At 38.8% G+C, this 23,913-nt stretch overlaps 1 protein-coding gene across 1 annotated transcript; it reads right to left on the reverse strand.

Moving 5' to 3' along the window:
• Positions 1-834: 834 nt before the first annotated feature.
• faf2 (Fas associated factor family member 2) lies at positions 835-22,902 on the reverse strand. The gene is made up of 11 exons (XM_072590905.1): positions 22,688-22,902; positions 20,486-20,554; positions 20,083-20,217; positions 19,459-19,535; positions 19,241-19,379; positions 17,504-17,589; positions 16,081-16,172; positions 10,449-10,626; positions 8,844-9,015; positions 7,845-7,988; positions 835-1,712 (listed from the first exon to the last, which is right to left on the reverse strand). Exons 1-11 carry the CDS (start codon positions 22,754-22,756, stop codon positions 1,530-1,532), a joined length of 1,344 nt encoding a protein of 447 aa, XP_072447006.1. The 5' UTR covers positions 22,757-22,902; the 3' UTR covers positions 835-1,529.
• Positions 22,903-23,913: the final 1,011 nt, after the last annotated feature.

A 23,913-nucleotide genomic window follows, 5' to 3' on the forward strand; every position in this document is an offset into this window, starting at 1 on the left:
CATTTTATATCCAAAGCCAACTGCCTGTAAACAAATACCAAAATGAACACCCCCAGATCTAAAAGTTACCAATTTAACTGAGACTCAATTCAAACTAAATATTAACATTTATAATACACATTTAATGAAAACTTAGGCATATGATCTTGGGGTATATCCACACTTCATAATAATTAAAACTTCCACACTCCACAGTGATTAAAACTATATCTGCATTTTTTTGTTATATATGTATTCAAAAATACTACAAAACCCTATTTGGATTAGCGAAAAATAAAAGGCAAGCAATGCCAATGTTATCACACATCATTACAACTAAATGAACTAGTAGAATGACATTAAGGCCAACAGCTGTTTGGTGGTAAAGTAGTTTCATTATTAACTACCACCCAAAATCTATTCAAGATTGAGACACAAGTCATAATGCATCTTGGTTGAACAGGAAAACAATAGACAACATGCAAATGGTTAAGATGCCATTTAGTGAAATAAGTGCAATAATGCTAAACAATATACCCTACTAAACAGCATTGAAAAAAAACAGTACATGTTCTAGATGCCTTGCAGCCAACTGATCATAAGGCCATCAGGCACATATTATCAAAGGGGGTCGTTCTCCACTGTAATGTTAAATTTTGTTGGCCTTGTTCTCACAAGAAGCTATAAATAAGTCTTTATTTTCTAAGATTTATAGCACTTCATAAATAGGTGCAGAAAAGCTAACAAAAAACAATTTGAAGTATCAACAAATAACTGTACATGTCAGTTTAGTAGTGGAGAATGACCAAAAAGCTAAACATTACTCATGATAGGAAGCTCAAAGAACAAAATGAGTTGAGACAATATAATCTTTTAATGCCAGTACATTTGGCCAAACAGCTACCATCAATTGTAATGAAATTACAGAAAATGGTTCAAAAAGAAATATGCATAGAAAAACGATTCAACACAATAAAATTCTAAAATGATTTTAATTTATACTGTTGGAATAAATTACACCTCGAGTACAATAAGCCTGCACAGGTATTAAACATGGAGCAGGCTCTAGTTACCACAGGCACTACAGGCTGACAAACTACTTACTGAGGCTTCACCACAGCAAAAGCCATGGGAATTAAGAACTTAAACCAGCCCAGGTTCAAACAATTCAGTAACAGCCAACCCTCCTTTGGTCTTTCTTTTTTCATTTTAATAGAAATACAACATAAATATAGGTAAATGGGAAAACAAAATTAGCAGGAGAAAGGGTAAGGGTTCTCTGATGGTGTAATCTATGCAGGTGGAGAAATGGGTTAATTTACTTTCATATCTTCTGATCAAAAACCACTCAACGCTGCAGGGCTTGAGTTTTTTTAAAAAAATAGCATAGTGATGGACAGTGCAGTTCATCCCAGGAAATGACGAGCGACCTAGCTGCATAGACATTTGCCAACCAACGCAGCAAAAACTTGGCTCGTTTGTGAGAAAGTCTGTGATCCGTTATACTGTGCAGCTATTAAAAAAAAATGATCCCATGGTTAATTTCTGGTTCAATCATCGGTAAGATCTTGAACAAACAAGACTTCACAGCGACTCAATCCTGCTTGCTGCAGGGTGGGTGGATTTGGCTCTCTCTCTGTGGGCAAACAGGGCAGTACTCGGCGTGGAAAGTTAGCAACTATTTGAAATTTCTCAGGAGTTTCTTTCAAGGAGAACAAAAAGTCATATATTACCTGCAATAAAAGAAAAAATATGAATTTCCAGAACAAACAATTTTAAGTTATACTTAAAAATTGCAACTATATTTTCTTCTTTTCCTTCCCTTTTCTCCTTCAGTTGACTCATTGTTGAAAAACACCAGTGTGCATGTGGGTGTTCACCAGTACCTCATTCGCCTGACTATTAATCATTTATAAGCTCGAACGGTGATTTCCAGCAGAACATCAACTATTTGAGGTTGGATAATTTTAACTCTGACTTCACAATATCTGCACAAGCCAATGTCAAAAAAATTACTGAATATTGAATTACTGGGAACACTACCCAATTTTCACCTCCTTTGTTTTAAGACAATTTGCATTGTTTCTGCTACAGCCATTTCTGAAATAAGATTAGAAAGACCAAGAACTAGGAGCAGGAGTAGGCCATCTGGCCCTTTGAGCCTGCTCCACCATTCAATAAGATTATGGTTGATCTTTTTGTGACTTCAGCTCCACTTACTAAACCTCTCACCATAACCCTTAATTCCTTTACAGTTCAATACATTTTTACCCTTAAAAGCATTTACCGAGTAGGTCTCAACTACTTCACTGGCCTGGGAATCATATAGTTGGTAAACTTCTGCAGCAGCTGCTGAAATAGCAGTCTTTAGGTCCAATTTGCAAATAAAAATATTGCCTGCGTATGCCAGTGTTTAAATAACTTTGGTGTATTGTTTGATGCCATAGTGTTTGTAATACAGAAAATATTTTTAAAAACCCATCACAAGAAACAAGATTTTATAACTTTCCCACTTGCTTGATTAGTGCAGCTCCAACAATACTCAAAAACCTTATCACTGCCCAGGTCAAAACAGTCCACTACGTTCAACATTCACTCCCTGCATCATCAATATACTGCATCTACCTACAAGATACACTTATGGAATTTTTGACAGCACCTTCTAAACCCACAATCACTAACCGCTGGAAGGACAAGAGCAGCAGATGCTTGAGCACATGACCACTTGCAAGCTCCTCACCAGGTTATACATGAAAGTACATTGGAACCATGTTGCTGTTCTTCTCAGTTGTTGAGCATGAATCCTTTTGAGAACATCTATAGCCTTAAAACTTGTCTTTAAACATTTATTCTGGATTAGTGGTGCTGGAAGAGCACAGCAGTTCAGGCAGCATCCAAGTAGCTTCGAAATCGACGTTTCGGGCAAAAGCCCTTCATCAGGAATAAAGGCAGTGAGCCTGAAGCGTGGAGAGATAAGCTAGAGGAGGGTGGGGGTGGGGGTGGGGAGAAAGTAGCATAGAGTACAATAGGTAAGTGGGGGAGGGGATGAAGGGGATAGGTCAGGGAGGAGAGGGTGGAGTGAATAGGTGGAAAAGGACATAGGCAGGTAGGACAAGTCCGGACAAGTCATGGGGACAGTTACTGAGCTGGAAGTTTAGAACTAGGGTGAGGTGGGGGAAGGGGAAATGAGGAAACTGTTGAAGTCCACATCGATGCCCTGGGGTTGAAGTATTCCGAGGCAGAAGATGAGGCGTTCTTCCTCCAGGCGTCTGGTGGTGAGGGAGCGGTGGTGAAGGAGGCCCAGGACCTCCATGTCCTCGGCAGAGTGGGAGGGGGATTTGAAATGTTGGGCCACAGGGCGGTGTGGTTGATTGGTGCGGGTGTCCTGGAGATGTTCCCTAAAGCGCTCTGCTAGGAGGCGCCCAGTCTCCCCAATGTAGAGGAGACCGCATCGGGAGCAACGGATACAATAAATGATATTAGTGGATGTGCAAGGAAAACTTTGATGGATGTGGAAGGCTCCTTTAGGGCCTTGGATAGAGGTGAGGGAGGAGGTGTGGGCGCAGGTTTTACAGTTCCTGCGGTGGCAGGGGAAAGTGCCAGGATTGGAGGGTGGGTTGTTTGGGGGCGTGGACCTGACCAGGTAGTCGAGGAGGGAACGGTCCTTGCGGAAGGCGGAAAGGGGTGGGGAGGGAAACATATCCTTGGTGGTGGGGTCTGTTTTAAACATTTAGACTAAAATGTAATGTTGCATTACAGAATACATATGCTGCACATTAGAAAATAGACAGGCAGTGAGGCTGAGAAAAAAGGGGGGAAACCCAAGGTATGCAGAAGATAAAAACATCTGTGCTCACAAAGTGATAACAGGCATGCTCTCAGGCAACAGAGAACATTTGCCTTAGCAGCAGTGAAAACAGAACATCAAGTGATAACATTCATGGCTGTTCTCTTCTGAAATTAATGAATGATTCTGACCCTGAAATGAAACTCAGTACTATCAAAAGCCTTGTAATTGACAGTCAGGTCCTGTCAATTATAATAGATTCTTATTACCTCTTGCAAGCTAGGCAAACACAGGGGAAAACCATCTTTGCTGTTCCACGTCCCTGACTTGAGAGTTCAAAAGGGTGTGAGAAACCATAATAGGGCTCCCCCAGCCAATAGAAAATTAACTCTTCGTGCTTACCTGCTATGGAATGAACTTAATTGCATTTTTGAGAGTTTATGATACTGAGTAGCCATTACCGGTTATTAAATACAAAAAGTATATTGATGAAGCTTTGATTTCCTTGCTGTTCTTGCAGACCACTCAACAGACCGTCCCACTGTCAATTCTAATTAATCAGATCTTATGTCTTATTTGAATTTGAATCATAACCATGAAAAGAAAGCATGGTTAATTTGAAGACTAATTAATCAGTTTAAATGCAACTTTATGGTAACATCTCAGCCTCAGGTACAGAATGATTCAGTGCTTAAAAAGCAGGAGTCTGCTTCTAGCTTAGAAATTACTCTAAGCCTAACATTGAAGAGATTCTGGCACAATACGTCAGGAAGCCATTTTATGGTCAAAAGTTTGCCTTCCTTGCTAAGAAACATTTTTGTAAAACAATTGTATCTGACATGTGAGCTATGCAAGGTTACCTTATGAACTCTCCAATTAGCTCAACTGGTACCTCTTTATGATAGGAGTTTATCTCGCTAGAAGGCGTCTAACTCGGCTGGGTATGCTTTTCCCACCTGATGAATGGTTTAGGGCCTGGGAGTGATTAGTCAAGCACACACAGACCTGTTAATTAACTTTTCTTCCTTATGAATTATTGTCTTTCACCATTATCTGTCTAATTAAGAACATACAATGTTTTCATAAACTTTCGTATAAAGGAAACCACTTTGTATCAGAATGTCAGAGTAGCTTGCTAGGGCTCTTGAAAAGCTGGTACCCTATTCACCTAGATTATTAGAACTTAGCTAGTTTAGCTTATTGGTATCAGTGTTATGTTCTAACAGTGATGCTATTGGTAAATAAAGGGGATAACTAAAATTAAACTAAACTGTAAGAGGTTTTTTATTCCAGACTCCCAAAGAGTACGATCTCCGGGACGAACTGGGAGAAGCTTTACAGGTCTGAGACCACAAGGGATTCCCTGGGCCATCTCAAATCTGGACTTTAACACTTTCCTAATAGCATTTTGGGTGTACATACACAACATGGACAGCAGCAATTCAAGATGGCAGCTCCTTAATACATTCTTAAAGCACAATTAGGGATAGGCAATAAATGCCAGCCTAGCCACTAAAGACCACTTCTCACAATCAAATAATTTTAAAAATTAAACAAAACTATTTGTATTTCCACTTGCCTGGTTGGACTGAAGGGCCAATTTCCGTGCTGTTTGACTCTGACTAACTACAGAAATGACTTACTGCAGCTAATGAAAATAAGTAATGTATTTTGTAGGTGGGAAAGTTGATGAGCAGTGGAAGACTTTCAAAGCAATTTTATGAAGTGCCCAGCAAAAGTATACAGAACTGTAAGAAAAAGGGGCAATCTGCCATAGATGTCTAAGAAAATAAAGGGAGGATATCAAATTGAATGAGATGGCATACAAAATGGCCAAGATCAGCGGGAAACTAGAAGACTGGGAAAGCTTCAAAGGTTAACAGAAAACTACAAAAAGAGCTATAAAGTAAGATAGAACAGGAGGAAAAAAATCTAACAATATAAAGTCAGGTTGCAAAAGTTTCTATAAATATATAAAAGAGAAGGGGCATTTAGTTATGAGATATTATGAAATGGCTGAGACATTGAATAGGTATTTTGTGTCAGTCTTCACAGTAGAGGACACTAATACACGCCAGTAATTGACAAAGGAAGGTAGGTGAGGACCTGGAAACAAAAATTATTACGGAAGAGGTAGTATTGAGCAAGCTAATGGAGCTAAGGGTAGACAAGTTTCCTGGCCCTGATAGAATGCATCCCAGGGGCTAAGAGAGTTGGCAGGATAAACGGCAAGTGCACTTGTGGTAATTTTCAAAAATTCGCTGGACTCTGGGGCAGTTCCAGCAGATTGGAAAACAGCAAATGTGACACCTTTTAAAAAGGGTGGGAGACAAAAGATGGGGCATTATAGACCGGTTAGCTTAACTTCTTTATTGGGAAAATGCTGGAGTCTATTATCAAGGAAGAAATAGCAAGGCATCGAAATAGAAATTGTCCCGTTGGCTGACACAACATGGGTTCATGAAGGGCAAGTCATACCTAACCAATCTTTTGCAATTCTAAGACGACATTAGAAGCAAAATGGACAATGGAGACCCAATAGATGCGGTGGACCTAGATTGCCAAAAGGCCTTCAACAAGGTGCTGCACAAGAGGCTGCTGCATGGCACTACAGGTAAAGTATTAGCACGGACAGAGGATTGTTCGACTACTAGGAAGCAAAGAGTAGGGATACATGAATGCTGTTGTGGTTGGCAATCAGTAAGTGGTGTGCCTCAGGGATCAGTGTTGGGACCACAATTATTCACAATTTGTATAGATGATTTGAAGTTGAGGAACATGTATAGTGTCTCAAAGTTTGCAGATAACACGAAGATGAGCAGCAGAACAAATTGTGCAGAGGACTGTGAAACTTTGAAAAGGGACATAGATAGTTTAAGTGAGTGGGCAAAGATCTGGCACATGGAGTGCAATGTTAATAAATACAATGCCATCCATTTTGGTAGGAGTAACAGGAAAAAGGATTATTACTTGAATGATACAAAGTTGCAGCATGCTGCTATGCAGAGAGACCAGAGTGTCCTTATGCATGAATCACAGAAGGTTGGTCTGCAGGTACAACAGTTCATTAGGAAGGCAAATGGAATTCTGCCCTTCATTGCTAAAGGGATTGGAGTTTAAAAGCAGACACGTTTTGCTGCAGCTGAACAAGATGCTGGTGAGGCCACAATGAGAGAGGGGAAAGATATAAAGAGACCTAAGGGGAAACCTTTTCACACAGAGGGTGGTACGTGTATGGATTGAGCTGCCAGAGGTGGGGGAGGCTGGTACAATTGCAACATTTAAAAAGGCATTTGGATAAGTATATGAATAAGGAGGGTTTGGAGGGATATGGACTGGGTGCTGGCAAGTGGGACTAGATTGGGTTGGACCGAAGGGTCTGTTTCCATGCTGTACATCTCTATGACTCTATAACTGGGGTACTGCATGCAGTTCTAGTCTCCTTACTTGAGAAAGGAAGCACTGGTACTAGAGAGGGTGCAGAGGAGGTTCACTAGGTTGATTCCGGAGTTGAGGGGGTTGGCTTATGAAGACAGTCTGAGGAAACAGGTTATATTTATTGGAATTTAGAAGAATAAAAGGGTGATCTTATAGGAACATACAAAATTATGAAGGGAACGGAAGTAGAGAGGATGTTTCCACTGGTGGGTGAAACTAAGACAAGAGGGCATAACCTCAAAATTAGGGAAAGCAGATTTAGGACTGAATTCAGAAGAAACTGCTTCACCAAGAGGTTTGTAAATCTATAGAATTCCCTGCCCAGTGAAGTAGTTGACACTATTTCAGTAAACATTTTTAAAGCTAAAATAGTTGTTTTTGAATAATAAAAGAAAGAGTTAAGGAATGCGGTGAGAGGGCTGGTAAGTGGAGCTGAGTCCACAAAAAGATCAGCCATGATCTTATTAAATGGTGGAGCAGGCTTGAAGAGCCAGATGGCTTAGTCCCGCTCCTAGTTCTTATGTTATGTACCAATAACAAACTGTATTGAATGCAGTTTCATTTTTTTAAACTTCCAAGGACTTGAGGAACATTATTTAATCAAAAAACATTCATTATGAAAAACATGGAAGAATCTTACCGTTAATGACTGGGTAAACAGAAATCGTCGCTCCACTCGAGTATCATTTGGCAACTTAAAGACAATTTTAACACTGTCTGGATTGTCTGGAAAAGGCTCGGGGGGAAGACATTCAGACTTGCGTTCTTTCTCTTCCTGCAAACTCTGCATTGACAAAAAGAAAAATGTTTCTTCCTCAATTTACAGATTTGCAAGATAACATTTAATACAATTTGATACAAATACCAGCTTTGAATTTCTAACACTATTACCTGAATTATTACAGAAAAAAATTATTACATGATGAAGTACATACAAAGTTCCAATCACAGCCATTTTCAGTCACTGCCAGTAAATAAGACCTTGCATTCAATCAATGCTAACAACTGTATTCTAACAAGTATTGATGTATAGTAAACAAGAATTAGAACCTATCAAAATCTTAACCTGCTGGTATGGAGGTAATCTCTTATTGAAACATAGCTGAGAGATAATTTAAAACAGAGATAATTTGTGGGCGGCACGGTGGCACAGTGGTTAGCACTGCTGCCTCACAGCGCCTGAGACCCGGGTTCAATTCCCGCCTCAGGCGACTGACTGTGTGGAGTTTGCACGTTCTCCCCGTGTCTGCATGGGTTTCCTCCGGGTGCTCTGGTTTCCTCCCACAGTCCAAAGATGTGCAGGCCAGGTGAATTGGCCATGCTAAATTGCCCATAGTATTAGGTAAGGGGTAAATGTAGATGTAGATGTAGGGGTATGGGTGGGTTACGCTTCGGCGGGGCGGTGTGGACTTGTTGGGCAGAAGGGCCTGTTTCCACACTGTAGTAATCTAATCTAATCTAACCAGGGACCATACTGATCTACATTATTCAAATACTTTCTGCCTTAACCAGTTCACTCAGGAGGAAACCATTGGCTTACTGTTAAACCTCCACATCTGGATAGAAAATGTTATAATTCTCTTAATGCCTACATAAAGAGTAAACAGTTTCATGCAGTTTAACTTGGAACACTGCTTACTTGTTGTCTTCTTTCTTCGGCAAGTAACTGTTGCCTGACATCTTCCTCTTCCCTTCTCCTCTTTTCTTGTGCCTCCTTTCTCTTCCTTTCTTTTTCCTGGTCTGCACGAAGTGAAGCCAAATAAGCTTCATCTTGCTGTTGTCTTAACACTTGCGTCTGATTCCTTTCCTCTCTGTAAATTGAAGAAAGTACAAGATTATTAAATATTCATGCAATCAGCTTCAAATAATAACATAACAACAACCACTAGCTGTCTGGTTATTAACACTGCATTCTATTTCAAATAGCAGCAAATCCTGACTAAATCACTTTGGCCAGAGCACAACATAAATTTCTTTCGGTAACTCAGTGGTTAGCTCTGCTGCCTCACAGTGCCAGGGACTTGGATTCAATTCCAGCCTTCGGGGACTGCGTAGAGTTTGCACATTCTTCCCGTGCCTGCATGAGTTTCCTCCCACAGGCAAAGATGTGTAGGTAAGTGAAGAGGGCATGCTAAATTGTCGATATTATCCAGGGCTGTGCAGGCTAGGTGGATTAGCCATGGGAAATGCAGGATTACAGGGATAGGTCAGAGGAGTGTGTCTGGATGTGATGTCTTTGGAGGATCAGTGTGGATTTTATGTGCCAATTGGCCTACTTCCACAATGTAGGGATTCTATGGAAATAATGGTTAAAATGAATTTCTTTTGAACTACAGCAAAATAGGAATATAGTGCAAAAACAAAAGACCCACTCACTTCCATTCCCCACTTGCCTCACAGCAGTCACTGCCTGAAAAAAAAACACCTTGCTTTTGAAGCATATTACATGCTTTGCTACTGAAAACTGTGCAGGCTAAATCAGCATCACCACAGTATTTGTTCAACTTCCAGTCACCTCAGAAACCAGAGCTGTTGTCAGTAATACAACCAGTGACCAGACTAAGTTTATCATGACACCAATCAGGAATACCAATTCAATGTATCGACAGAGAGTGAATTCTAGTCAAAATTTATTGGATCCAAGGAAATTAGAGAACGTCAATGACACAACAAGTTATAAGTTCCCATTTTAAGTGCAGTTTCAAAACTTTTTTTTTTTTAAAATTCACCGAAACCTCTTTCATTCCCTTCCCAACAGTATGGCTCATTTAAAATCTTCATATAATTTAAAAAAAATTAAACATTTCTGATTTTGTTTAAGATACAATATATCCAACAGTCTTTTCAACAAGAATTAACAACCATTATCCACATTGAAATAAGTGTGCCCATGGTACATTAAATTAGAAACTGGCCTTTTACCGCTGAAGCATGAGCTTAAGGTCATGATCGAACTGCAAGAAGAGACTACTTTTGGACTGAGAGAGGGGTGGATTTACACAGTACTTAGCTGTACCAATCCCAACTTGAAATATCTACTTAAAATTGAAATTGATTTACTCCCATTATTAACTTTACTATGTACAAGAAAATTAATCAAACTAAGAACTGGTTTGAGGATGCATTATTCCTAGATAATCAAACACTCCAACATTGTCTTATTACCCAAATACAATATTCTGTACAAAACTATCATAGTTGACAGCAACATTTCCTTACAGAAACAAAGTAATATTCCATATACCTATCAAGTCGTTCTGATACCAAATATGTCGCATTAGCATCCATAATAAAGGTCAGTTGATTGACAAAGTCTTCAGCCCGAAGAAGACCTTCTAAGCGACCGACTACCGTCATTCTTTGCTCTTTCAGCATAATCATTGCCAAGAATGGATAGGTATTCTCTCGTAAAGCTTGAGACACTGAAATATATAGCCTAACATGTTAGTCTGTAGAATATTTCATTATTAAAATCATTATAATTTCTCACTTTTTACATTGCTGGCCTATACGAAAATTTAGACTGTGAACCCCACATGCAGAATCAATATAGAAAGCATAAATTAGCATTTCCACTTTGACCTCTTAAAGAATCAAAGAACAGTACAGCAGTGAAAAAAGTCAGTTAGCCCTTTGAGTTTGTGTGGATCTTCTGAAAGGCTGCCTCATTCCCTAGGTCTCCCCTGTTTCCCACATTCTTGCAATAATTGCCACCTTGAAATCAGCAACTCGTCATTTAAAGCTTTCTGCTCAGTTTAAAGCAGTACAATTGGCCACTCGATCCCACGGTATGGTTTATGTAATGATGGCTTAACCAAAAACCTAATTTCATAAAACATTATTTGGCTCTTCAATCTCAACTGTTCAGTTAATGGATGTTATATTATTTACACTAAGCAGCCTTTGAGGAAATAGAAACTTTCATTTCTAAAACAGTGAATACCTTTCTGGACATGGTTCAAATTGCCAAAATCATTTGATGTAAAACAGAGATTTGCAGAAATACTAATTCTCATATGTCACTATGAAGACTTTTCAATTGTATTCTGCAAAGTCAGTTTGGAAAATAAAAATCTCCAAGAGGACTTAATGGGATATGGAAATTCAATTGTAATATCTTCAAAATTTTTCTGAAGTTCAACAAGGAAATTGTCAACATTGTCCGAGTAAGAGAAATAAAAATGAAACATCTCTGTCATAGCAAAGCAAATAATGTTACTACAAATGATTCTTATTCCATTAAATATGCATGAAAAAGATCATAAAAGCCTAATGCTTCGTTATTTAAAATTTAATGGGAATATGAATTTTCCTTATTAACTTAGCACCTTAAAATGGAAAAATTAGCATAATTTTCACGTTGATATCGTGATGGGAAATTTGGTTTCACGATGCAAAGTTCTTGCCAAGGCTCTAGATCACATAATATAGAAATATTCAGTTTCTGCAATACTCCTTACGTTCTGATTCGCATACATTTAGTCTGATTATCTATGCATCAACTAAGAAATATAAAAAAGCATTGATTGCTTGGGAAGACGCAGACGACCAGCCTGGTTTCCACACAGAAGGGTCAAGAGAAACAATCAGCATAAGATTAATGAGTGAATGCAGTTTATAGTTTAGACAGAAATTATACACTTATTTTGTCAATTTTGCAAATGGTATTTGATTGGATTGGCTGGATTCGGTTCGACAGGGGCAGACTAGAAACGTAGATGATTCATAAGAAAGATCAGTGCATGGGACAATCAGCAATGAACGTGAATAGCTATGAAAGCAACTGGAGTTGGAAGGAGTTCAACAGGAGTGCTGTTTATCATAGTTCTCTTCAATGTCTATGCAAAACAATGATCAAAGACACAGAATACACAGGGTTTTTTTGAGGGGGGTTTGACATTGACATCGACATCAGTTAGATTTGCAGATAAAACACTTGGAAGCAAGTACAGAAGAATTACAAGAACTAGTAGATGCAGCAGTAACAGCAGGCAGGAACTTTAAAATGGAAGTGAAAATGACTAAATGAAATGAAAGGGAAAAACATGGTGATGCAACACATAATATCGCCAATAAATATTAATTTATTCACAAAAGAAGGAGAACTAGAACAGCTCTAAAAATTCAAATATTTAGGAAGCATATTTTCTGCAAGTGCAAATGAAATTAAAAACGAAGGACAGGAATGGGAAAGAACATACTTGGCAAGATGCGACTGCTGCCAATTGGAAAGCTAAATAAACAACTCAAAGAGTTTAATGTCAAATCGTTGTGTGTGAATCTGAGGCATGGATCTTCACTTACGGCAAGAGACCAACTTGCCATAGCTTTAAAACACAGATATGAAGAGAATGGAAAGGATCTGCCAGGCATATGAAGTGCTTCGAAGAGTGAAAGAACAAAGACAACTGTATGGAGTTTCCACCATCTCATGCTCATCTGGGTGCTCCAGCTCTCTCCCATAGTCAAAAGGTATGCGTAGATGGATTGGTAAAACAAAGTTGCTGGTAGGGTCCAGGGATGTGCACATTAGGTGTGTCAGCATGATAAAAGCCCCATGCAGAGATGGGGAGTATGCTGGGTGGGATGCTCTGAGGATCAGTGCAGATGCAATGGGCTGAATGGGCTCTCTGCACTGTAGGGATTCTAAGTAAAACAAAAACAAAAACAAAGAAAAAGGCAGCGAGACTGGGCAGGATCATCCTCTCCCCCACTCACCTATTGTACTCTATGCTACTTTCTCCCCACCCCCACCATCCTCTCATTTATCTCTCCACTCTTCAGGCACTCTGCCTGTATTCCTGATGAAGAGCTTTTGCCCGAAACATCAATTTTCCTGCTCCTCGGATGCTGCCTGAACTGCTGTGCTTTTCCAGCACCACAGCATCTGCAGTCATTGTTTTTACCTAGGATAGGTTTTAAGCAGAAAAGGGCATGAGAGGGGGAGGGAGTATTTCAAAAAAGAAAAAAAACAAAGGAAGACAAAGAAAAAGGATATCAATAATACCGTAAATAGCTTGAAAATTAGAAGTAGCTATGGGCAAATGAAAGACTTAATCAGAATACAGATATGGAAAGTGCCCAAAAGGCATGTCCTTGGCTTTCCCTACAAAGAACACATTACAATAATTGTCAGGAAAAAAGTAAAGAGCAGGTGCAGCCCGACTGCTTGAGCCTATTTTACCATTCAATAAGGCCATGGCTAATCTGATAGTGGCCTTTACTCCACTCCCTGTCTGCTTCACCCCACACTTCCAATGACCTCAAAATTCTCTTGATCTAGAATTTGTAGCACTCAACCTTGGCTATATTCAAGAACCAAACTTTCACTTCTCTCTGGACAACAGAATTCCTAAGATTAATGACCTTCTCAAAGAAGAAAGTCTCCACCTTTAATAAAAACCCCATATTTTGAGACTGTGTCTTCTATTTCTATATTTCCTCATGATGGGAAACATCCTGTCATCAACTCAGTGAATCCGGCTCAATCTTTTATAATTGTTTCAATACAAGCATTCCTCATTCTTCTCAACTCCAATGTTTACAGGCTCAACCTTTCCTCAACCCAGCCCAATTCTTCCACTCACCACTGCCTAGATATCTAGGCATATACTAGCTTCTGTGGCATTGGTGAATAATTAAAAAGGCTGTTGTCCACCAGTAAAGAACTGGCACTCTAGAGCTGCTCTGGACATTTTCACACATTTTTCACGGCATACCAAATGGTGCTAATTAGCGCCCCACTCAGCCAATAGGGAGCTCCCTGTATTGGATGAGCCAAAGGGCTAAACGTAAGTGATATTCGACAGCTACATGGAAAATAGATGGTTTAGGATGGGCTGAAGGGCTAAAACTGTTGACGATATTTGACAGCTGCATGATCTTGAATGGGTCCTGTGAACAGTGCTTTTACGGGTCGAAAACAGCACCAGATTCAAAGAATGAGACTTCACCTCGGAACAGGGCTATAAACGGTGCCAGGAATGAACCCAAGCCTCCAGACCAGCTGTCAATTGTAGAGTCCCCGATGGACAGAAAGGTGCAAGACTTGTTGCTTTTTCTCCTTTCTATTCCTTTTATTACATTTATTACTTAATAAACACCCACATTCAAGCAAATTGCTGTTGGCGAATCTTCTCTTAATTGAGTCTGAAAAGAACTGCTTGGACGTGCCCTGTGACCCAAGACATTCCCTATCCTGGCAGACAAGACAGTGCAGAGGTGGCTCATCCTTTTCCCAGAGAACTGCCAGAGGAGGCCATGCCATCAGACCCTGTCAGTCTGATCTGAGACCACCACCACCTAGGTCAGTGCGACCTCCAAAGAAACACCCTACAAATTAGGAAGTTGGTAAATGAGCTTCCCTGCTCTGCCAGTATAAATGCCACCATCATCTCTCTGCTAGTGCACCTACATCCCACCAAAGCTCATGTTCTACCATGCCCTCTTTTGCATAGATCTTCCGTCACTCACTTGCACCTCCCCCACTACAAATCTTGCATGGTCTTTGCAGTGCCTGCTCACTCACTTCAAACACCTCATTGCCGTTTCCACAACTTGTATAAATACCTGTGCCACACACACACACATACAGTTTTGTATGACTAAATCCTTCCCTTTCCCTCATTCCAGGGGAAAAAAAAAAGTGTCCCATAACACAGTTGAAAGGACCAGAATGGTTGATCACTCTCTGCAGACATGCCCTCTTTCTCTTTAAGGAAGTGAGCATGATGTCTCAGAAGCTGCACTGGCAAAAATACATCCTGCAGCCCAACATACATGGGTATTTTACAGCCAGATTAGAGTTGGCATCTCCTTCTAGTGAGTACTTGAAGCTCCACGAAAAGCACCCATCAACCAGCCCTTAATTGGCCATGCATTGCTAATTTTAAATCATTAAAATCATTTTAAATCTTGAACCAGTTTAGTAACGCTGATGACTTTTTGCTGCTTTTCAAGAAGCAACTCAGTGGCATTTCAAAACATTAAATACAATAATGGTACTAATATTATCAAAGTTTATCAAGAGATTGTGGATTTAACAATAGTGAAGCGCAACAGGAGACTAGATGGGATTAAACTAGTAGATTTTCGGTTCAAGCAGTTGGATGAGGGAAAATGTGGGGAATTTTCGGAAGGACAAAGGTTTACTAATGAAGTAGCAGTAACATTCCCCAATGGATCCCAGTTTTGGAGCAAAAAAAATGAAAATTAGTTCAGAAAAACAAAAAATAATTAAAGAAAACCAAAAAGTGACCATGAAGTCAATAATAATAAACAAATCAAGATAAACATCAATCGACTGCACAACAGGCAAGTTATACACAGACACAATATAATGAAAAGGTTTTGCAGTTAACAGTTGAAGACAACTTAGTTGACGTGGATAAGACAATGTAGGAAGGATGTTCCCGATGACCGGAGAGTCCAGAACCGAGGTCACAGTTTAAAAGGATACAGAGTAGGTCATTTAGGACTGAAAGTTAGGAGACATTGCTTCACTCAGAGTCTGATAAGCCTCTGGAATTCTGTCACTGAAAAAAGTTGAGGCCAAAACATTGACGATTTTTAAAAAGGAGTCAGATATAGTTCTGAAAGTTAAAAGGGATCATACACTATGAGAAGAAAGCAGGAACAAGGTACTGGGTAGGATGGTCAATCATGATCATACCCAATGGCAGAGTAGACTCAAAGCACAAATAACCTACTCACGTTCCTTTATGTTTCTATAAGGGAGTCATAGAAACTATTGTCGGCACTAGGAAGTTATCAGAGACATAGAAAGCGTGATCCACTGACATTTTCCATGCAAACATTTCATTAAATTCAAAAGAGTAAAATTTAGTGGTGCACCAGTAATGCTTAAAATCACTTACCCCTGTAGCCTTCTGGCTTACTTGTGGAACAGGCCCAGAAAAGCATCCTCGTGTTGATGAAGTTTACAACTTCTGGGTTGCACATTGTATTACTGAAGTGGAAACAAACTGGCATTTAGTCATTCAGTTGCCAAACTCCTGAGCCCCACCATTATGCAAAGATATAACTCACTAGGTGACAAACGCGACTAAGACTTCTTGAGTGCTCTTTCTCCATGTGAGCATTAGTAGGTTGGTGTGACAGTGAGCCTTTGGTCAAATACCAGCCCTAAACTCTAACCAGGCATGCACACAATGAATACCCACTTAGGGACCATGGAATCGGATTCCTCTGGAATCGTAATATAAATTACTATGGGACGAGGTGCAAACTGAAAAAGCAAAGCTAACTTTGGTATGATGCCCAAATTAATGCAATACAAATGTAGCAGAAATAATAAAAAAATGTATAGACCATTACAAATGAACCTTTAACAGTATTCAGAATTTAAAATATTTCAAACTTCTGGGCTTGCTATACAGCAAAGAGCTGTTGTTATTTCCTAAAGGGTTAATATAAATCCCTGACATCACTGAACTCCTGATATGTTCATCCCAAATTTACTCGATTATATTCCATTCAAATACTGGACAAGGTCACTAGAACACTATACTTCATTAAACATATCTGTACAAATGGCCAGGGAAACAAGTCCAGCTAGCTTATTTAATGGCAGACTCAACATTGAAGGCTCTTTCCTTTATCCAAATACACAGAAAATACAGCACACAGCAATAGCCAACAGCTCAGCAGACGAGAATCAATAGGTTTTGATGAAAGACTTTTGATCTAACAAATGCTGCCAGACCTGAGATTTTTCAGCAATTTGCGTTTTTATTTTAGAATCAAAGTAAGGCTCCTCCTAGGTTATAACATTTAGTGCATCATTTGATCCACTTACGCACTAAAAGGACAGGAATACATTATTTTTTGAAACAAGGACACATTGTCATTTTCAGCCTTTGGCCAATGAACCACAGGCAACTGACTGATAGTTACAAAAACAACACGACTTACATTTTCAATGGCTGGGTAAATCACCCTGTTTGTTGAGCAACTAGTGACAATAGAAGTTATCCAAAGTTTTCCACGCAAGAGTTGTAACTGCAGATCAGTGCAGTGTTGATATAGAATTATATACAATTTATTGCCCAGAAATAGGCACTGAGCCAGACAGATGTATGCCAGTTTTTACACTCCCCCAACCCTATCATAATGTTTGTTTGTATAACTATAGTCAATAATCCTCAAACATTAAATCAACAAAAGTAGTAGCAGTCACAATTTTTAAGAAGTTATAATTACAAGTTGCATAAGAAAAATTAACAAGTTTGGTTTTGATTACATTACACATCCATTCAGAAATACAGAAGTTACACTCACCGGCAGAACTCATCTGTGTCCTGATGGTCATCTCCATGAAGGTAAACTAGTAAATAGCGTAGCTCTCGTTTAGCATCATTCAGTGCCTGTATTCAACATTGAAGATAATACACATTAAATATTTAAAGTAATTCCAAACCATGTCTAATAACTTAATTTAAAGAGAAGTTGCAACAGTAAAAATAATGTGATAATGGAATTGAGGCAGCTTGGGTAAACTAGAAAATCATGGTATTCCTTTCTTAATTTGATTTTAGCACAAACAGGAAAATCTTTAATGGAACTGTGTTAGAAAGATATTGCAGTCAGGTCAGACAGCATCCTAGGAGGAGAATGCACATTTCGTGTGCGTGCACACATTGTGTTGAGAGACAAATCGGTGGGTGGGGCTGAGGGATGGAGGTAAGGTAGTTGGGAAGGTGATAGGTAGGTGCAGTTGGGGCATTATGGTCAGACCCCACCACCAGTGATATATTTCCCTCCCTACCCCTATCGGCATTCACCAGAGTCCATTCCCTCCTTGACTCACTCGTTAGGTCCACACCCCCAAACAGCACCCCCCCCCCCCACCCCAACCCAACCCAACAACCAACCCTCCACTCCCAGAACCTTCCCTTGCTGCCAGAAGAGGTGCAAAATCTGGCTCACCTGTTACCTCATCTCCTCCCTCATCCCAGATTCAACCCTCCAACTCAGCACCACCCTCTTGAACTGTCCATCTTCCTTCCCCTCTGATCTTTCAGCATCATCCCCCGCCTTCATCTACTTATCAGCTTCCCAGCTACCTTCACCCCATCCTCTTTATCTCTGAGCCCCCTTCCTCCATCCCCACATTTCTGTGAAGGGCTTATGCCCGAAACATTGATTTTCCTGTTTCTCGGATGTTGGCTAACCTGCCGTACTTTTCCAGCGGCACACTCTTCGAATCTTTTAATTACTGTCCAGTGATTCTGACCAAAGATTCCTACATGGACAGCAACCTGAGGTGTGACAAGAGCAAAATACTTCATGGATGATCTGGCTAAACTGTGATCAGCAATGATCAAAGGTAAAGAATGCTTACTTTGTCATGACATTGGACATTTACTTATTGCAGAAAAACATGCGAGGCTTCAGAATTTCAATTTAAAAGCAATTCAATTGTGTATTGTTTAACTAGGTAAAGTATTAAGTGTAATAAGTTATTTATAACTAAACTTCAGTTCACAACATCCATGCACTAGAGGTAGTAAACAATAAACAATGCCTTCTAAAATGCAAGTATACACCAGAAGGAAAGATGACAAGTTTAGTTCTGTTTACCTAATTTACATTTACTTCAGTATAATTTTATTTACTACAACGAAGAGGATTTGTAGTTTTTGGCCGGAGCTATTTGTTTGAAGTATCTCAAGCACAGTTGATAGGTGAGTCATATTATTTTTGGTCAATATTTCAACAATACAAGGGATCCACAATATACAGTAGACAAACAATAGCATCAACCAGTAGAACAGGCTAATTTTCTGCCCACATGAAGTACTTCTTGCACAGAGCTCAAATAAAGCAAATGGATTTGTGGAAATTATATTATTGGTATCTTGTTAAACTACACTTCAATTTGATTACCAAATTTAGAAGAAAACTTTTTTTTGAGGTAGCTGGAAGTGAGCAGGAAGATAACATTCAAATCATTCAAACAGTAAAATACCAGGAAATGTAAACTTAAAATAATTCTAAAAGTGGTTTTGTACAAACCTGACTGTAAGTTCCTTGATAAAAGACTGGATGGATCCTTCCATACTGTTCCTCAAAATTTTGAATAAATGATACTACATCCCCAACAGGATCAGTAACACGACTCCTAGGATCTGGTCGTATAAATCTTATAGCAAATCTATTCAAAAAAGAGAGATAATAGATTAAAGGACTTTTTTTGTTAACATGGTGTTTTCTGAAATTTTTCAGTATCTCACCTAAAAATGTCCAGCAGCGTGTAATAGGTGAATCGGAAAGGAAGCATTATCAAGTAGTAACTCCATCCTAAGAGACCCTGTAAAATTCGAAATATTATTGTTATTCACTCCATTACAAAACTGTACAAACCCAATTTGGTTTTGCTCTTATTAACCAAATGAATTTGAATTAGTTTTATCTAAGTGCATAAGCTCACGATCAGACCTCACTAATGGTTTACCAAACTATCACACCAGGTTACATAACAAAATGCAAAGCTATAATGTATACATGAAGAAAAGGGGGTAAATTGCAAATGAGTACATAAACTAATTTTATGGAAGAGGTCACTAAGTATTGATGAATCTACCTCTTAAAACTATGAATAATGATTTTGCTTGCCCTACCAACAATCTATTTTAAATAAGGAATGAGTTGTAGATATAATGCCAATCAGAATCAAGATTCAACGAACTTTTTGGGAATTCCCAACCATTTTCTAATAATGAGTTACAAATTAGCAAACTACATCAAACAAAAATCAAATTGGGTAAGAAATAATGCAAAATGTGATTGCATGACTTCATTTTTATAGAATTAATTTTAAAGTTAAAATGATTAAAATGACCATAAAATGCTCTCACCCTAGGCTGAGGTCTTGAAACTACATAACTATAGACTCTATGATCTGCTGTGTGGACTTGAAGTGGGCGAGAGGAAGGTGGGTTGAAGACACTGGGAACGCCTTCTTGTTCATTTAGCCTATCCTGAACAGCTGCCTAGAAGGTAAAAACAGAAATAGACAAGCAAAATTTAGGATCAAGAAGGATCTAAATCATCAAAACTAAATCAAATAAATAACTGGCCTTATGTTTTAAGTAATCAACCACAAGCTGTTAATGATCAACAGCTCACTTAGTAATATTCCAAAACAAAAAGAACAGTCAAATTGAGTTTACTCTCAGAAATATTTGCTCAAACATCATTTTCAAATCACGCCAAAGCCCACTGTATTATTTTGCACACAATCTTGTTTGCTTCCTTTACCTCAATGTTCCAATGATGTTGCTCAAGTGTACGGCGACACTGGTCCATTGAATCAATACCAGTTAAGTCCTATGGTGAGAAATATAACAAGAAAAATACCTTAATTAAAACAGTATTGACAAGTTTACATTGAAATAATAAACTTAAATATCTATTTACATTAGTGGGTTTGGAGAAGATTTGTAGCTCAGGTTGAGATTCTGGATGTAAGTTTGCTTGCTGAGCTGGAAGCTTTGATTAACTAACATTCAGTACTGAACAAGCAAATGTTTCCACTGCCTAAATATTGGGATCACTAGACTTTGTCCGTTACCACTAGAACCTCTGTTCTCCAACAACATTTTCCATCTCCATCCCTGCCAAATTTGAAAACAGAAAGATTGTGTACAACTTTCATATTGTGTTGGACTCCAATAAGTTTTTTTAAACCATATATTATTCCATTATCTAAGGCTATACAATATACACATGCACCTCTAAGATCATCCAAATCCATTCCTACTTGAAGTAATATGCTGCTGACCCTCATCTGTACTTAAGATATAGTCAAGGCTAGACATAGTGTTTTTCCTTGATAGACTATGTTCCATCCTAATAATCTGACCCAAAGTTAGATTGCCTATATATCAATGCAGGAGTTGGACTAGGTGCTTGTGTAAATCAGCAACAGCTCAATTCTAAAAACAAAAGCATTGCTTTCAAATCCCTCCATTGCCTTGTCTCTCGCCATCTCTGTAAGCTTTTCCATTCAGAGCTATCTGCAATTTCCACAATCTCTGGGTTTTAACCAATTGCACACCTACTTTTAAATTGTTCCACTACTGAGTCATTCCTTTAGCTGTCAAACCCCAAAGATCTAAAAGTCCCACACAGGTTTCCTCCTTCTTCACAATTAGCCTTTCAACCAAGTATTTGGTCACCACTCCCTGTTCCCACGTGTCTCCCCTGTATTTATCTATATTTTGAAAAAATAACAAGCATACATTCTGGTTGAGTGCCTTGGGACTTTTTACATCAACGTCACTATACAAACAATTTGAGGGTTCCTATGGTGAAGTGGTAGTGTCTTTACCTCTGGGCCAAAAGATCAGGGTTCAAGTTCTACCTTCCCCAGACATTTCATAATATGTCTGTATAAGTTTCCATGCTGTACAACTCTATGACTATGATTCAATAAATTGATTCAAAATATTATACATTTTGTTATTAAGATGTCTCTACAACTTAAAATGTAATTTTGTACCTTAGGGTCAACACAAAAAATTCAGAGTTGCCTGTTGATTTTCTCTTCTCTCTTTTTCTGCCTCCTCTCACAATGTTCAAGAATCTCACCTTTTGCAATATCAGATCTAATCCAAGATTTTATATAGCACCTGATCTAAACACTTCATACAGGATACAGGTGTAAAACAAGATGTCTCATTGGAAAATCTTTTTAAAAGTTGATACTGAAAATTCAAAGAAATACTTGTTCATTGAAAGGAGTTCTGCCTTCTCAACTTTCAACCAAATGATGTAATTCCCAAGTCACTCCTTCATTTAATGCTATGTTCTTCTTTCCCAACAAATAAAATTTCATAGCCTCCTAACATTTACAAAATTATAATAAGTTTTAACAAGTTCCAGATAGCTTTCCTCATTTACTAAAATCTCAATTTAAATACTTTACACTAAAAACTTAACATACATCAATCCTGCAAAAAAAACTGAAATTTATTTCACAAGTGAATATTAACACTACACAGTCATGTTTCTTCATGAAAAGAATAAAGTTAAAGTGTTCCAAACGTTAGACTCTAACTTTAGGTTTATTTCTCTCCACGAATGTTGCCAGATCTACTGAATGTTTTCAGCAATTTCTGTTTTTGTTAAAAGTTAAAATGGTTTCAGTTAAGATTACCACTAAATATTTACTAAGCATAAAATACAAATCTAGTTAATTCAATTTTTAAAGCTATTAGCGTTTGAACTGTTTGGAGTTTTGTAAATGAAACAGTAGTTTGACAGAGCAAGAAATAAATAAGTGTATTATGCCAGATGGAGGATTAGCAGAAAATGTTGAGAGTACAGAAAAATGCCACAGGTGCAGAAGCTTCAGCCCTTCAACAGGACTAAATTAACTCAATTAATGAATTAAAAAATACCCCAAAATGACAAGTCATCTCATCCTCTACGAAATTCTGTTAAGTTTAATGAAATTACCTGAAACTGCAACAGTTTCTCTGTTTGCTCTTGCGTTAGTTCCTCCTCTTCATTGCCAGGCGCCGCCATCTTGGATCTTGCGTTCCAGGCCTGTGCGGAAGTAGATGATTTTTGGGTAAAGTCACAATCACGAGATGCAAAAAAAAAACTGCGGCCCAAGGAATAATCGACTTCTGGAGTTTGTACCGATATTTAGAAATGATACGAAGTGTTTCTGCGCATCCGGTTTTGGATTTCGATGCATTCGAGTGGACCGATTACGGAAACAGCCGAGGCTCTTCGGGAACGTCCGGCGCCGATCTTTAACCGTCGAGAGCGTTGCGTCGCCTGAGCTGAGGGCTTGCAAGTTTAGTTCAGTGCAGCACGGAACATCTCCTGGGATTTGGGTCGCCGTTTCTGAACCGGGAGGGTCGGGAATTCCATAACAACAATACCTGTATCCGCGTATTTAACATTTAGTGCCCGTCACATGCCGTATCTTTGGAAGTTATCTCCCCTCACTGCCAACCTCAACACCGAATGCATGAGACTGACCACAGACAAAATTGCGTTTCAATGTACAACGTTACTGACAATGGCTGATATACGTGGATGAAAAAGAAGTTACTGAAGTTAGTCATGCTAGATATAGAATGATATCATGCTAATATTTGCAATGCAATTTTCCTTGCAATTAATCTTCAAACTTGTTGCTGAAAGTTGTTTTTTTTCATGACTATGAAATTCACTGTTTGAATTGCGTTTTGAAATTGTCCACCCAGGTTAAATTTACCTTCTGAGTTCACTAACCTCTTAACTTAATATCTCCCTCCATGAAACTCCCCAACTCACATTTGCAACCATCCCTTGCAATCAATCTTATGTGACCTCAATATTCTTATCCCAGTCACAGATAAAATCAATTCCAGACACTTCTTTGTATTGCTACCCAATTTTCAACCTTCCTGTTTTCTGTGTATGCTCATAGAAACCTGCTCCAATTCATACTTAACAGCTGTACTTCAAAATCTCACTGTCTGGCCTTTGATCTTCAATAAAACAGATCAACCTGCACCTATACCTCCAGGCTTGATATCCTAGTTGTCATTGATGCCATGAGTCTCACCCTTTGATCATTTCCCATAAGTCGAAAGATATGGCAGACATCTAGTTTAGGCATTCTTTATGAGATCTGACTTGACCAGCTGTTGCTAGATCTTGTGCTCTTAAGCCAAAACTGCTTATTT

This window comes from Chiloscyllium punctatum, chromosome 20 (genome assembly GCF_047496795.1).
Source record: "Chiloscyllium punctatum isolate Juve2018m chromosome 20, sChiPun1.3, whole genome shotgun sequence".
NCBI lineage: Eukaryota > Metazoa > Chordata > Chondrichthyes > Orectolobiformes > Hemiscylliidae > Chiloscyllium > Chiloscyllium punctatum.

What these genes read in the sequence shown, in the direction of transcription:
- faf2 (XM_072590905.1), bottom strand. Translation starts at nt 22,756, where the DNA reads ATGGCGGCGCCTGGCAATGAAGAGGAGGAACTAACGCAAGAGCAAACA. An exon ending in AGAAACTGTTGCAGTTTCAG is followed by an intron (nt 20,555 to 22,687) that starts GTAATTTCATTA and finishes TTCTCACCATAG; the next exon opens with GACTTAACTGGTATTGATTC. An exon ending in TGTTTACCCAGTCATTAACG is followed by an intron (nt 1,713 to 7,844) that starts GTAAGATTCTTC and finishes CTTTTATTGCAG; the next exon opens with GTAATATATGACTTTTTGTT.